Source organism: Pecten maximus, chromosome 15 (genome assembly GCF_902652985.1).
Source record: "Pecten maximus chromosome 15, xPecMax1.1, whole genome shotgun sequence".
Classification (NCBI taxonomy): domain Eukaryota; kingdom Metazoa; phylum Mollusca; class Bivalvia; order Pectinida; family Pectinidae; genus Pecten; species Pecten maximus.
In genome coordinates this window covers 18,377,335-18,392,532 of record NC_047029.1, presented here as the reverse complement: position 1 = coordinate 18,392,532, position 15,198 = coordinate 18,377,335, and the positions used below count along the sequence as shown (strand labels likewise).

Genomic DNA, 15,198 nt, shown 5'->3' with positions numbered 1-15,198 from the left:
CTGGCTTGACCGTATTATACTTTCTTATATATAGTCATTTATTCCACCCTAGGGGTGGACTTATATAGATATTATTAATATCACACTATCTATATATAAAGTCCTTTATTCCACCCTAGGGAGAGGGCTTATATAGGTATTAATGATAGCACACTATCTATATATACAGTCCTTTATTCCACCCTAGGGAGAGGGCTTATATACATGTAGGTATAGATAATATCATACTATCTATATATACAGTCCTTTATTCCACCCTAGGGAGGGGACTTATATAGGTATTAATAATATCATACTATCTATATATACAGTCCTTTATTCCACCCTAGGGAGGGGACTTATATAGGTATTAATGATAGCACACTATCTATATATACAGTCCTTTATTCCACCCTAGGGAGAGGGCTTATATACATAATGTACATGTAGGTATAGATAATATCATACTATCTATATATACAGTCCTTTATTCCACCCTAGGGAGCGGACTTATATAGGTATTAATAATATCATACTATCTATATATACAGTCCTTTATTCCACCCTAGGGAGCGGACTTATATAGGTATTAATAATATCATACTATCTATATATACAGTCCTTTATTCCACCCTAGGGGGCGGACTTATATAGGTTTTAATAATAGTATAATATCTATGGAAAAATATCTCGGGGAAGAAAAATAAAAACTTTGAAAGAGATGAAAAAAGACAAAAGACATTTTGTCCAGCAAATTCATGGCTGCTATTTTCGTACTCGTCTTTGATGATTAAGTATTCCATTGCAGATCCAAATTGTATGAGTTAACGGGAGTTAAGAACTGGTATGCTGTCCTCTAATTGCGGCTGTTCCAAAAATACAATTTAGCAGCTTCTGTATGTCCCGGTAGTAATCATAACATTTTGTTGTCAGACCATTGCCTCGTCCGCCTCGTTTTTATTTAATAAAGGAGCCTAAAAATAAACACAGCACGTCAATACGTTTTGGCTGGTAGCTTTGTCTAAGACAGCTGTAAATTGCTTTTAAATCGGCTCTTCAATCTGATAAACATGAGCTGAAAATAGCTACTTGGGGACATAATGCATATACTTTACCTCCTGCAGAATCGGAAAGTTCCTTCTGTCTTTCAAAACAAATAAAATTGGATGTTTCAATTAATGTTTTTGTATTTTTCTAGTAAAAGTATAGCGTATCCAGTTATTTCTCTATTATGTGTGACCTAATTGTGTTGAAATTGTGCAATGCAAATAGTAGATTAGGAATCAGAATTCCCTTAAGTTGTCAGAACAATGCATTATATATGGCAAGCCGTTTTAACATTCCATCTTATTTCCTCTAAGGGGAGATTGTTTTCACTGAAATGAAATTCTTTTTCACTTAAGTAAAGACAAACATAATGTGAATAACTATTTTATTTAAGGTAAAACGACCTTCACTTCGATAATCACCGAGAGCTAATACTCAATTCATCTTAGTTATTTTTTAGATTAAAGAACAAAACCATCTTATCTAATTAGCCTACCTATGTCTGTGGTGCATCGTCCGTATGTTGTCCGTCTATCGCCCATCGTCCGTCCGTCTGTCGTCTGTCTGTCGTCAGTCTGTCGTCCGCCTATCGTCTGTCTGTCGTCAGTCTGTCGTCCGTCTGTCGCCCATCGTCTGTCTGTCGCCCATCTGTCGCCCATCGTCCGTCTGTCGTCTACCTGTCGTCAGTCTGTCGTCCGTCTATCGTCCGTCTGTCGTCCATCGTCCGTCTATCGTCTGTCTGTCGTCCGTCTATCGTCCATATGTCGCCCATCGTCCGTCTGTCGTCCGTCCGACGCCCGTTTGTTGTCCGTTTGTCGTCCGTCTGTTGTTAATCTGTTGTCCATCTGTTGTCCGTCTGTTGTCCGTCTGTCGTCTGTCTGTCGTCTGTCTGTGTTCCATCGTCCGTTGTCCGTCTGTCGGCCAGCGTCGGTAGGTAAACGATTCTTGTTATCATTTAATTGAGAGGACAGTACATGAGGGATCTTACTTCATATGTTGGTTGGTCTACTCTAAGTGATGCCAATTAAAATTTGTGTCTGACTAGGAAAACAAGATGGCCTACATATGGCCATCTTGGATTTTGAGAGTTGAAATTTATTACTGATCGATATATTTTTGAAAGTTTCTCTTAGAATTTTCTTAGACTTCAAATGTAGGCTTTCGTTTTAATTAACGGGTCTGGTGAGGATGAATCGTCAAAATGAAAATGCCGTCCAGCTTTTAGGATCTTTATTGACTTGATACAAACACTGCTGAAGACGGGTTTTATAGTATACAGCTAGGTCCAATGCAGCACAACTCAACTGCAGTCTCTGTAGGCCTGTCTTTACGGAGTGTTATCAGTGATAGTGATCGGAACGCTGCTGTAAAGGACCTTGGATGTGGATGGTGTGTTATATATTCTGGGTGAGTATATATGTGGATGATGTGTTTTATATTCTGGGAGAGTATATATGTGGATGATGTGTTTTATATTCTGGGTGAGTATATATGTGGATGGTGTGTTATATATTCTGGGTGAGTATATATGTGGATGGTGTGTTATATATTCTGGGTGAGTATATATGTGGATGATGTGTTTTATTTTCTGGGAGAGTATATATGTGGATGATGTGTTTTATATTCTAGGTTAGTATATATGTGGATGATGTGTTTTATATTCTAGGTTAGTATATATGTGGATGATGTGTTTTATATTCTGGGTGAGTATATATGTGGATGGTATGTTATATATTCTGGGTGAGTATATATGTGGATGATGTGTTTTATATTCTAGGTGAGTATATATGTGGATTATGTGTTTTATATTCTGGGTGAGTATATATGTGGATGGTATGTTATATATTCTGGGTGAGTATATATGTGGATGGTGTGTTTTATATTCTGTGTGAGTATATATGTGGATGGTGTGTTTTATATTCTGGGTGAGTAAATATGTGGATGATGTGTTTTATATTCTGGGTGAGTATATATGTGGATGATGTGTTTTATAATCTAGGTGAGTAAATATGTGGATGATGTGTTTTATATTCTGGGTGAGTATATATGTGGATGATGTGTTTTATATTCTAGGTGAGTATATATATGGATGGTATGTTATATATTCTGGGTGAGTATATATGTGGATGATGTGTTTTATATTCTGGGTGAGTATATATGTGGATGGTGTGTTTTATATTCGGGGCGAGTATATATGTGGATGATGTGTTTTATATTCTGGGTGAGTATATATGTGGATGGTGTGTTTTATATTCTGTGTGAGTATATATGTGGATGATGTGTTTTATATTCTAGGTGAGTATATATGTGGATGGTGTGTTTTATATTCTGGGTGAGTATATATGTGGATGGTATGTTATATATTCTAGGTGAGTATATATGTGGATGTGTTTTATATTCTAGGTGAGTATATATGTGGATGATGTGTTTTATATTCGGGGTGAGTATATATGTGGATGGTGTGTTTTATATTCTAGGTTAGTATATATGTGGATGGTGTGTTTTATATTCTAGGTGAGTATATATGTGGATGATGTGTTTTATATTCTAGGTGAGTATATATGTGGATGATGTGTTTTATATTCTGGGTGAGTATATATGTGGATGATGTGTTTTATATTCTGGGTGAGTATATATGTGGATAATGTGTTTTATATTCTGGGTGAGTATATATGTGGATGGTGTGTTTTATATTCTGGGTGAGTATATATGTGGATGGTGTGTTTTATATTCTGTGTGAGTATATATGTGGATGATATGTTTTATTTTCTGGGAGAGTATATATGTGGATGATGTGTTTTATATTCTGGGTGAGTATATATGTGGATGATGTGTTTTATATTCTGGGTGAGTATATATGTGGATAATGTGTTTTATATTCTGGGTGAGTATATATGTGGATGATGTGTTTTATTTTCTGGGAGAGTATATATGTGGATGATGTGTTTTATATTCTGGGTGAGTATATATGTGGATGATGTGTTTTATATTCTGGGTGAGTATATATGTGGATGGTATGTTATATATTCAGGGTGAGTATATATGTGGATGATGTGTTTTATATTCTAGGTGAGTATACATGTGGATGGTGTGTTTTATAGTCTAGGTGAGTATATATGTGGATGGTGAGTTTTATATTCTGGGTGAGTATATATGTGGATGGTGTGTTTTATATTCTAGTTGAGTATATATGTGGATGATGTGTTTTATATTCTGGGTGAGTATATATGTGGATGATGTGTTTTATATTCTAGGTGAGTATATATGTGGATGATGTGTTTTATATTCTAGGATAGTATATATGTGGATGATGTGTTTTATATTCTGGGTGAGTATATATGTGGATGATGTGTTTTATATTCTGGGTGAGTATATATGTGGATGGTGTGTTTTATATTCAAGGTGAGTATATATGTGGATGATGTGTTTTATATTCTAGGTGTGTATATATGAGGATGGTGTGTTTTATATTCTAGGTGAGTATACATGTGGATGATGTGTTTTATATTCTGGGTGAGTATATATGTGGATGATGTGTTTTATATTCTAGGTGAGTGTATATGTGGATGATGTGTTTTATATTCTGGGTGAGTATATATGTGGATGATGTGTTTTATATTCTAGGATAGTATATATGTGGATGATGTGTTTTATATTCTGGGTGAGTATATATGTGGATGATGTGTTTTATATTCTGGGTGAGTATATATGTGGATGGTGTGTTTTATATTCAAGGTGAGTATATATGTGGATGATGTGTTTTATATTCTAGGTGTGTATATATGTGGATGGTGTGTTTTATATTCTAGGTGAGTATACATGTGGATGATGTGTTTTATATTCTGGGTGAGTATATATGTGGATGATGTGTTTTATATTCTAGGTGAGTGTATATGTGGATGATGTGTTTTATATTCTGGGTGAGTATATATGTGGATGATGTGTTTTATATTCTGGGTGAGTATACATGTGGATGGTGTGTTTTATATTCTGGGTGAGTATATATGTGGATGATGTATTTTATATTCTGGATGAGTATATATGTGGATGATGTGTTTTATATTCTAGGTGAGTATACATGTGGATGGTGTGTTTTATATTCTGGATGAGTATATATGTGGATGATGTGTTTTGTATTCTAGGTGAGTATACATGTTGATGATGTGTTTTATATTCTGGGTGAGTATATATGTGGATGATGTGTTTTATATTCTGGGTGAGTATATATGTGGATGATGTGTTTTATATTCTGGGTGAGTATATATGTGGATGATGTGTTTTATATTCTGGGTGAGTATATATGTGGATGATGTGTTTTATATTCTGGGCGAGTATAAATGTGGATGATGTGTTTTATATTCTGGGTGAGTATAAATGTGGATGATGTGTTTTATATTCTAGGTGAGTATATATGTGGATGGTGTGTTTTATATTCAAGGTGAGTATATATGTGGATGGTGTGTTTTATATTCTGGGTGAGTATACATGTGGATGATGTGTTTTATATTCAAGGTGAGTATATATGTGGATGATGTGTTTTATATTCAAGGTGAGTATATATGTGGATGATGTGTTTTATATTCTGGGTGAGTATATATGTGGATGGTGTGTTTTATATTCGGGGTGAGTATATATGTGGATGGTGTGTTTTATATTCTAGGTGAGTATACATGTGGATGATGTGTTATATATTCTGGGTGAGTATACATGTGGATGATGTGTTTTATAATCTGGGTGAGTATATATGTGGATGATGTGTTTTATATTCTGTGTGAGTATACATGTGGATGGTATGTTATATATTCTGGGTGAGTATATATGTGGATGATGTGTTTTATATTCTGGGTGAGTATATATGTTGATGGTGTGTTTTATATTCTGGGTGAGTATATATGTGGATGTGTTTTATATTCTAGGTAGGTATATATTTGGATGATGTGTTTTATATTCTGGGTGAGTATATATGTGGATGATGTGTTTTATATTATAGGTGAGTATAGATGTGGATGGTGTGTTTTATATTCTGGGTGAGTATATATGTGGATGGTGTGTTTTATATTCTGGGTGAGTATATATGTGGATGATGTGTTTTATATTCTAGGTGAGTATATATGTGGATGATGTGTTTTATATTCTGGGTGAGTATATATGTGGATGATGTGTTTTATATTCTGGTCATGCTAAGACCATCCGTCCGGTCCTCTACGGTCTAAACTGACTATATCGCTAATGGCTTCAGATGTTGTAATCCCGTTGTGGGAAAAAAGCTCTTAAATAAGAAATTGAGATCCGTGCCTTGATAAAAGATAACTTGCTTGGAAGAACCATTTGAGACTGTTCACAAGCATGCAGACCCTCCCGAAAGTAGGTTGAAGATACGTAATCTAAATATCAGTATGTGTATAAATACATGAATACGTTTATAATCAATAATGTATACCGTATGATGTAGAAGATTAAAAACCACTCAGCTAGTAGAATGTTTATAATAGAGACTGATAATGATCATAGCATTACATCATAATTCCAGAAAATTGCTTGTCATACAGATTTATACGTATAGACGTATGATGGACTGGCGACTTGGTTATTATCAGAAGGCCACACAGCGGTATAAAACTCGCTGGTAATGTCAATGAACTGCTGAAACATACATCATGTTTTCACTTTAAACAACCTTAATGTGGCGAATTGGTTTCGAATACCTATTGATATCCCTGGGTGTAATCAGCTGTTATCTGATCCGGCGCGAGGATAACAAAGGGAATTAAACAGGTTACTGTCTGGTTAATTACAGGTACTGATAAACATCACAGGTAAGTATTAATAAAACTAATCAGGGTGTTTACTTCTAATATTCTACAAGTCCACATTAAATTAAAGATATGACAAATTGGTTTTTAATAATAGATACTGATAAAGGTCACAGGTAAGTATTAATGAAATTAATCAGGGTGTTTAATTATAATATTCTACAAGTCCACAATAAATTTAAGATATGACAAATTGGTTTTCGTATACAAGCAATATCATATATCCTCGTGATGTCACACTAAGTCTGAATCAATCTAATTAAATTATAGATGCTTATTCACACCACATGATTCCTGGATTCCTGTGACCTTGAATGATGTCAATGTGTTCACTCCAGCATGCTACAGGCAAAATATATATAGTTTCTATGTGTGTTGGTCCTCCAGAAGATGCTTAAACGATTTTAGCATACAATTGTATTTGAGTCTGGTGGCTGTGAATGAAAGTCAAGGTCATGCTCATTCATCTGAACAATCGCTATAGCCCTTTACCCCAGCATGCTATATGCCCAATATCAGGTTTCTAGGCTTCTTTGTTAATGAGAAGAAATCGTTCTAAAGTTTTAGCATATTTGACCACTGTTACCTTGAATGAAGGTTAAGGTCATTCATTGGCATTCATTTAAACAATCTTGATAGCCCTTCACCCAGCAAGATATAGATCTAATATCAGATCTCTAGGCCTCTAGGTTAATGAGGAGTTTAAAGATTTCAGCATATTTGACCCTGTGACCTTGAATGAACGTACAGATCATTCATTTGAACAATCTTGATAGCCCTTCACTCCAGCATGCTACAAGCCTGATATCAGGTCTCTGGGCCTCTTGGTTATTGAGAAGAACTTTTGTATAAAGATTTTAGCATGTTTGACACCTGTGACCTTGAATGAAGGTCAATGTCATTCATTTGAATGATCTTGATAGCCATTCACCCCAGCATGATTATATATATATGCATAATATCAGGCCTCTAGGCCTCTTGGTTAATGAGGAATTTAAATATTTTAGCATATTTGACCCCTTTGACCTTGAATGAAGGTCAAGGTTAGTCATTCGTACTATCGTGATAGGCCTTTACCTCAGCATGCTAGACCAAATATCAGGTCTCTTGAGTCTCATGATTATTGAGAAGTTGTTTTAAGATTTTAGAAAATTTGACCCCTGTGACCTTTAATGAAGGTCAAGGTCAATCATTTGAACAATCTTGATAGCCCTTTACCCCACATGCTATATGCCCAATATCAGGTCTCTAGGCCTTTTGGTTATTGAGAAGATGTAAATGTAAATTGTTTACGAATGGACAACGGCGGACAAAAGGCGATTAGAAAAGATCGCTCGAGATTCCTAAACATCCTTCTCTTATGTAATTTACCTAAATTTGTGAACATCCCTCTCCATGTCATTTACCATAAAATTTGTAAACATTCCTCTCCATGATTTCATTCTGTCTCCTATGTCCAGCTATGTCCCAGTCCAAATTTCATCAAAATCCATTCAGGCATGCAGGACAAGTCGCAATTTAAAGTAAATGTTTAGGACGATAGACGCTGCCCCATGACATAAGCTCACCAGCTCTCTGGGGCAGGTGAGCTAAAAACTGGACATATAACAGATAAAACACACCAGATGTGCTTGTTTTTAAATAAATTTAATGAATGTATATTGGTATACATAATGTCAATCGATATAACATTGCAAAATAGAAAATAGATATCTAAACGTATGCATTATTACATACAATTTATAAACCTTACAAGATGTAAAAGAAAACAGCAGATCTCTATCCCATAACCAGTAATTAAACTTTAACAGGTAATCAATGTAGAAAGAATTCAAACTTTAAACCAACAATATGAAAAAATAGCACATGAAATAGGCTTTATCATCCTGACCTTTAAAATAAATTATCTGTCAAATAACAGGGTATTCCTAAATTGCAGATTTTATTCTAATTATGTTATATATATAGCAGAAAAATAAAATTAATACTGGTCAATTATATCTAAATGCAAAATAACAGAAATATCTAGTTTCAAAGTTTCAAACATTAAGGGAAGAGTATTGGTTTAAAACGTTATACCAACCCATTAGCACTCTAAACAACATACATATATGTGTGGACAATTCACACAGGAGAGGATTCTGTTAGTTGAGCCTAATCCTCTTGCTTAAGTAAGCTATAAAATATGTTTAGAAGTCCTGTATTATTTAATTAAGCAAAAATTACAATCACATTTAAATGAAATTTTCAGTTAAACAAAACATGTTTGTCAGACTTTCTGTTTTAACAGGTTTGTTAATAATAATAATGATAAAAAAACCCAAAAACAACAACAGTTTTGACATTTTTCAGTTATCAAGCATAAATTGTTTCTATGAATATAAAAAAACAAAAAGAAATAACTGTGCAGTAAAGACATAAAAAGCCTTTATGAATTATCTATCGATTACGTTTTATAACGAACTAAATCTGAATTTCAATTATGATCGAGGGACAAATGTCCTTAATGTTAAAGTAATTAGTGGTGCGACAGGGTTATTTATTTGCAAGTTGTAAATCTCATATACAAGATTGGATTTCAATAGTTAATGTACACTCCCTGTGTGAGAAGTGACAGAGAGATCAGTCTATGGATAGCAAACTAAATCAAATACAACGTTTGTTGTTTATTTCATGTACCTAAACCTGATTTTCCTACAGACCCTATAACACATTGCCTGTATCCAAAATTCTGTGCCAATAAAAATGAGTACATGTACCTGGGTATTTGAATTAAAATTCTTTAGACCTAAACTAAGAAATAAGAAGGATTTCATACAAGGATGTTCCTTGTCATTCAAAGCCTAATTGATTTGCTGTGTAATCAAAGGATACTTTCTCAAAATAACATTTTTTTTTAGAACTACATGTAGATGAAAATAATAAAAATATTTCTGAACAAAATTGAAGATATACAAAATGTAAATATTTTCCATTTCTATATGAGCTTTGAACAGGCTAAGCCCAATTCTTTTATACATGTTGTAAGTACAGTATTACAAAGAAGTATTAAGGTTACACAAAAATATGTAGAATCTATATCACAATTGTTATTTAAATCTTAGCTTTATAACAGAAACTAGAAGGCACTCTCTGAAATAACAATGTATATTTATTTAAGTTTTCCTACAAACTTCCATTGTTTAACAAATGTCCAACAACAACTTACAGTATATATTTAAATCATGTTTTCAATTAAAAATTGATAACACAGAACTACTATAAATCTGTATCTGGCTGGAGATAAGTCAAAATGTTAAAGTCCCTAAAGAAATGACCAAGTGTATATATAATATAGATGTGTTTCTAGTCGTGTTAATGGTATCCATGACAACTGATTGTTTAGGAGAAGACGACTCTATATTCCAAAATCATTAGGTTTTAACAAAGACTGCTTTCTATTGTTCTCATATCACACTGAACAAGCATACTACGGATTGCTTTAGTAATACATGTCCCCTACCGGCCCTGCCTGACTTTTATGGTCCTTTACAAATGTCTGAAGTTTGATCCAAATCCTTAACGAATCAAGCCTTTAAACTGCTGACAATGATTTTGAATAGAAATGGTGACCTTGACCAAACAGCTGACAAATGTACAAGACCTCCCACGGTAGGGGAATAAAAATTCAATTAACATGCTTGAAGCTGGCAAAACAAGAGCAGATCATTGTAAGAAATTGAACAAACTTTTCAAATGTGTAAAAAAATTTAAGCATGAAAAATTGTAATACATTTTCAAGAGATGGATATAAATCAAATGTCACTTGTTAAAACATTGTATATGCACTGATAAGTGTAGACATTATGAAGTTTTGGAAAGCAATTGTTTTGGTCTAGAGATCGTACTTTACAGACACAAACACTACAGGCACTCAGGTAAATGGATATGTTATACACAATTATAGGAGATGGAAAATATCTCGTATTATTATACTTCTAAATTACAAATACAGATTTCATCAACATAGCCATATATATGAACACATCCACATAATAAATATCCCCAACCCAACAATGATAACGAAGATTTGTTCTAAACATGAATTCTGTTTTGCAAGCTAACATTTCCTTGCATCACACACGGGACTATTAGACCTCACACCACCGTATCACTGCTATACGACTCCATGGATTGGCATTTAGTACAATAACAACTATCAAAACATACGATTATAAAGTGTGATCAGACATTGGGAATGTCCATGGTAAGATAATGTTACAATATACCAGGTATTTCTCTAGAATTGGGAATAACTTTTCTTGTTTCAGACACATGTCAAACCAGCCTTTTCTAAATATTCTTCATTTACAGTAAGTATATAAACTACATAATACAGGACACTCATAGTGCCTGTATTACCCGGAAATATCAGTAAACATGGCAAAGCACTCAAGTTATATCACAAATACTTTTCCCTTTTTGGGATCTGCCCCTTAGTACCATGTATTTCAACTTTTTCTTTAAACTAAATTTAGCGTTCTGGTTCCAAAGAAAATTCAAAGGAAACTAGAATTATGACAGGCCAGAAAGGGCCCCGTCGCATGGTTATATATCGCCAAAAATCCCTATAATGCTGAAGTTGCTACATTTCCCCTATTGGTCCCACCCTTCAGGCCCCTGGGGGGCCAGATCTACTATTTGTTCAAAATTGGTTTCCCTAAGTTTAATTCAGGGATGCATCAGACCAAACTGGGTCATAATCTAACAAGTCATTTCTGACTTGTAATGATTCTTAGGAAAAGTTTACTGACAGACGGACGATGGGCGACAGACAGCCCTTTGGGCGGACAAGCTACACAAATTATTAACTTTTATATACTATCAAATAAAATGAATATAAAGATTTAGTAAAGAATATTCCTCACCAATGCACCCTACCAGTGTACTAGATGAGGTTTTAGATCAATTAATGGCAAGAATTATTACCTAAATGTACATTATACAGTATAAAGCCAGTGTTTATTTTATAACGTAAATTTGATTTTTAATCATTTCATCTTTCTATTATCAGTCTACTGTACATGTTCTTAAATAATATTGTAAATGTATAGATAAATATTGAAAAACTAAAATGGAAATTTGAAATTCTGTAAAAAATACACATAGTATCTATAGATGACCAGTTATAATCAATTAATTAATTGGTTTACAACTATTAATCCTTGATTTGTTTTTATAAATTGAAAACATCGCAAAATACCTAGTCTAGTATAGGATAGGCAAATTGTAAATTTTGTTATTTTTGTTAGGAATACATTTTTAAACTTATTACAATAAATATTTTAGCTATTTGATCATAATATTTTCCTTTTTGAACTCACAAACTCCATTCTTTCCTGTAAAATGAACACGAGAAATGTTGGAACCTAAGGTAGGACAGATGAAGAATCATAACAAACCTTAAAGGTTAAATAGAGATAACAGGTTCTGAAAATTAATTCATGGTTGTCTGTAAGTGTGAACAATATCACAGAAAGCCATGGAATTTAGACTGGTACTCCTCATCTCTAAGCCTCAGGCCAGTGTAGCGCAAGGTCAGCGCCCTCTTTGCGGAACATCGGTGTGCTGGTGGCCGCGGCTGGTCGTATTGCAACTTGACGTCTCTTGTTTCCAAGCATGCATGTGATCGGTTTGGATATTGTGACCTTCAATTCTTTGCCTTTCCTAAACAAACAAAATAAAAAAGAGTCAGTGAAAGCTGAGGACAAGGATCTATAGACATGTAAGGGCAAAAGTTTAATAAATATACCATTCTGGGAAACACAACTACATATCATGATTATAAATTTAATCAAAGTGATCAATTGAAAAATGTAAGAGATCTTTAAACAAAAATCAAACACTGAGAATAATTTCAAACAAGTTTGAGTTGAAACCAACTGGTAGATTTGGAGAAGATATATAAACTAGGTGTTGTTCAGGAAAACCATGATTGAGCAATAATTTTACAAAAATTTAAATAATTTGTTGGCTTCCCCTCCTTAACATCCCTTCCAACTTTCAGCTCAATGGCACCAGTAGAACCGGAGAAGAAAATTAAAATATGTTTTTCAAGATGGCATCCATCTTGGATTTTTGACTGACCCGACAAATAACACCTGGTTAAGACAATCTCAGGGTCATTCCAGACAAGTTTGAGATGAATCCCACTAGTAGACTTGAGAAGAAGTTTGAAATGTCAAAAGTTTACATATGGTGCACAATGCAAACAATTTACGAGGTACAATGACTATAGGTCACCCTGATGGTCAGATGACCTAAACATATGACCTTTAGTCAGCTGACTCCTTGTGTAATTCTAATCAACTTTGCTTCATAATGATTTAACAAAATGTTTATCTGTGAAAAGATACCAATATGACCTTTACCTTTGATAGCATAGCGTTAACCTTTGGTCAGTTGATGTTTTATTATGAACATCTTTGCTTCATCAAGTCATGTCTTAACAAAACTTTAATCAGTAAAATTACCTTGACCTTTGACCATGTTTTTTTTTTTACCTTGGTATGAATTCAGATTAAAAATTATATGGGTTCCCCTCTCATTTGGTTACTTTTTTTTTCTTTTTCATATGTAACCTCTTTTGATTTGGACATGTAATTTGGGGAATTTCTTGCCTCCAATTCATTATTTTATGTTGTGTGTGTTTATTTCTTATGTAGATGATAAGCTGGGGGTCGCCCCATCTGAAACAGTCTAAGCAGAGCCGCCTGCTATAGCTACCAGCTGCTTACTCTGTGGCTTGAGATGGCTCAAGTTAAGGGATCTCTCCTTTCTTTATTCAGTCATATCTATCTAAGCTTGTGATCGCTCTAGCTCAGGGGTTGCATACCCTACTAGTATCACTATTCTTTTAATAGTTTAGGTATATCTTCTAGTAGTGAGTTAAATTAATTATGTAATATTGTAAGTTGTGTTATTGTAATTTAGTGTAAGAATGAGCAGCCCCTAAGAATGCCAAAAGTTTAAGTAATTAATGTGAGCCTGATTAAGATATTGGTTCCATTCAATAAATTTTTGAACTTCTATACTCAGTCTGTTTGGTGTGTTGTGTATAAAATAGGCACATCGAGGGACAAAGAGAAACCTATACATATGAAGTTGGAGAAAAATCCTTCCCGTACTTCTAAAGAAGTGATAACAAGGAATGTTAACAGACAGACAGATGACAGAGGAGATTTGAACAGTCCACCACCATACCATAATACTCCTGTCTATTGTTGGAACTCTGAGATTAATGTATGATAGATACAGAGTTGTATTACTGTATTCTTTGAAGAGGGGAGATTTATGGTTACTTAATACTTTTTATAGTAGCTATCATGATATTTTTCCAAAGGACCAAACATCCTTAAACCTGTCCAGGAAGCTACTTACTGCTGCCAGAACCTGCAGAGAGTGCCAACAAACTCGCCAACCCGTTCCTCTTTGCCTGGACTGGACAGGCAGATGACCAGGTCATTTCCTCCGTTCAGATGCATGACCACCAATTGGTCAGAGTCAGAAGTTACACTAAGACCAGTGACCTGGAAAACAACACATAGTTAAATATTTTCCCAGTGTTGTCGACAATAGTTGACAGAATTTCAAGTTCCAGGCTGTTCTGATGTTATTTTACAATTACAGAATGAAATGACATATCAAAAGTGCTTAAGAAATTTGAAACATTCTGTTGCTAAATTTGTGTTTATTTTGTTATGTATTTTTCATAAGAGTAATAGGTGACATTTCAGCATAGGTTATTTATGTAAACAATATGACAGAATGCTGGACTTTCACTAAGAATAGCCAGGGCTGAAAGTGGCGCCTATGTTAGTGGCCATGGCGCCTTAAATTCACCATTGGCGACCAGTTATTGACCTATAAGGCGCATGCATGGCCATTAAACCAAATTGCGTAATTTTACGATTTGGTTAATTTTTCAAATGTTGCAGTCCATGCTAAATGACATTAACAATTGAAAAAGTTACAGAGAGATATTATACTGATGTAAGAACAAAAAGATTTTTTTTTATTTATTCAAAGACAACAAGGTCAGGCGACTAACTTTTCCAAATTGGCTCCTAGATTTAATGACTTAATTGGGAGCCAAATAGGCCACCTGGTAAAAATATCCACTTTGAGGCCTGATAACATTTTTTGACATTTGACATCAGGACTTTAAAGGCAATTGCAAGTAGGCAGCAAAATAAACTTTGCTGTGGATCTTGTTTCCTACCATCTTTATATACCAGTATATTAATACTCATGCTTTGTTTTACATTATCCATGGCCATATAGTTAGACCAATTAAATGGCCTTGAACTTTGACCAAGTG

At 34.2% G+C, this 15,198-nt stretch overlaps 1 protein-coding gene across 4 annotated transcripts in view; it reads right to left on the bottom strand.

Moving 5' to 3' along the window:
• Positions 1-8,469: 8,469 nt before the first annotated feature.
• LOC117343092 (unconventional myosin-Id-like) overlaps positions 8,470-15,198 on the bottom strand; it is a 45,422-nt gene continuing 38,693 nt past the window's right edge. For all 4 annotated transcript variants that reach the window (XM_033905387.1, XM_033905389.1, XM_033905388.1 and 1 more), the window contains 2 exons: positions 14,259-14,407; positions 8,470-12,545 (listed from right to left, as the gene is read on the bottom strand). In XM_033905387.1, coding sequence (XP_033761278.1) covers positions 12,389-12,545; positions 14,259-14,407 — 306 coding nt within the window. In that variant the 3' untranslated portion in view covers positions 8,470-12,388. The remainder of the gene's footprint in view (positions 12,546-14,258; positions 14,408-15,198) is intronic.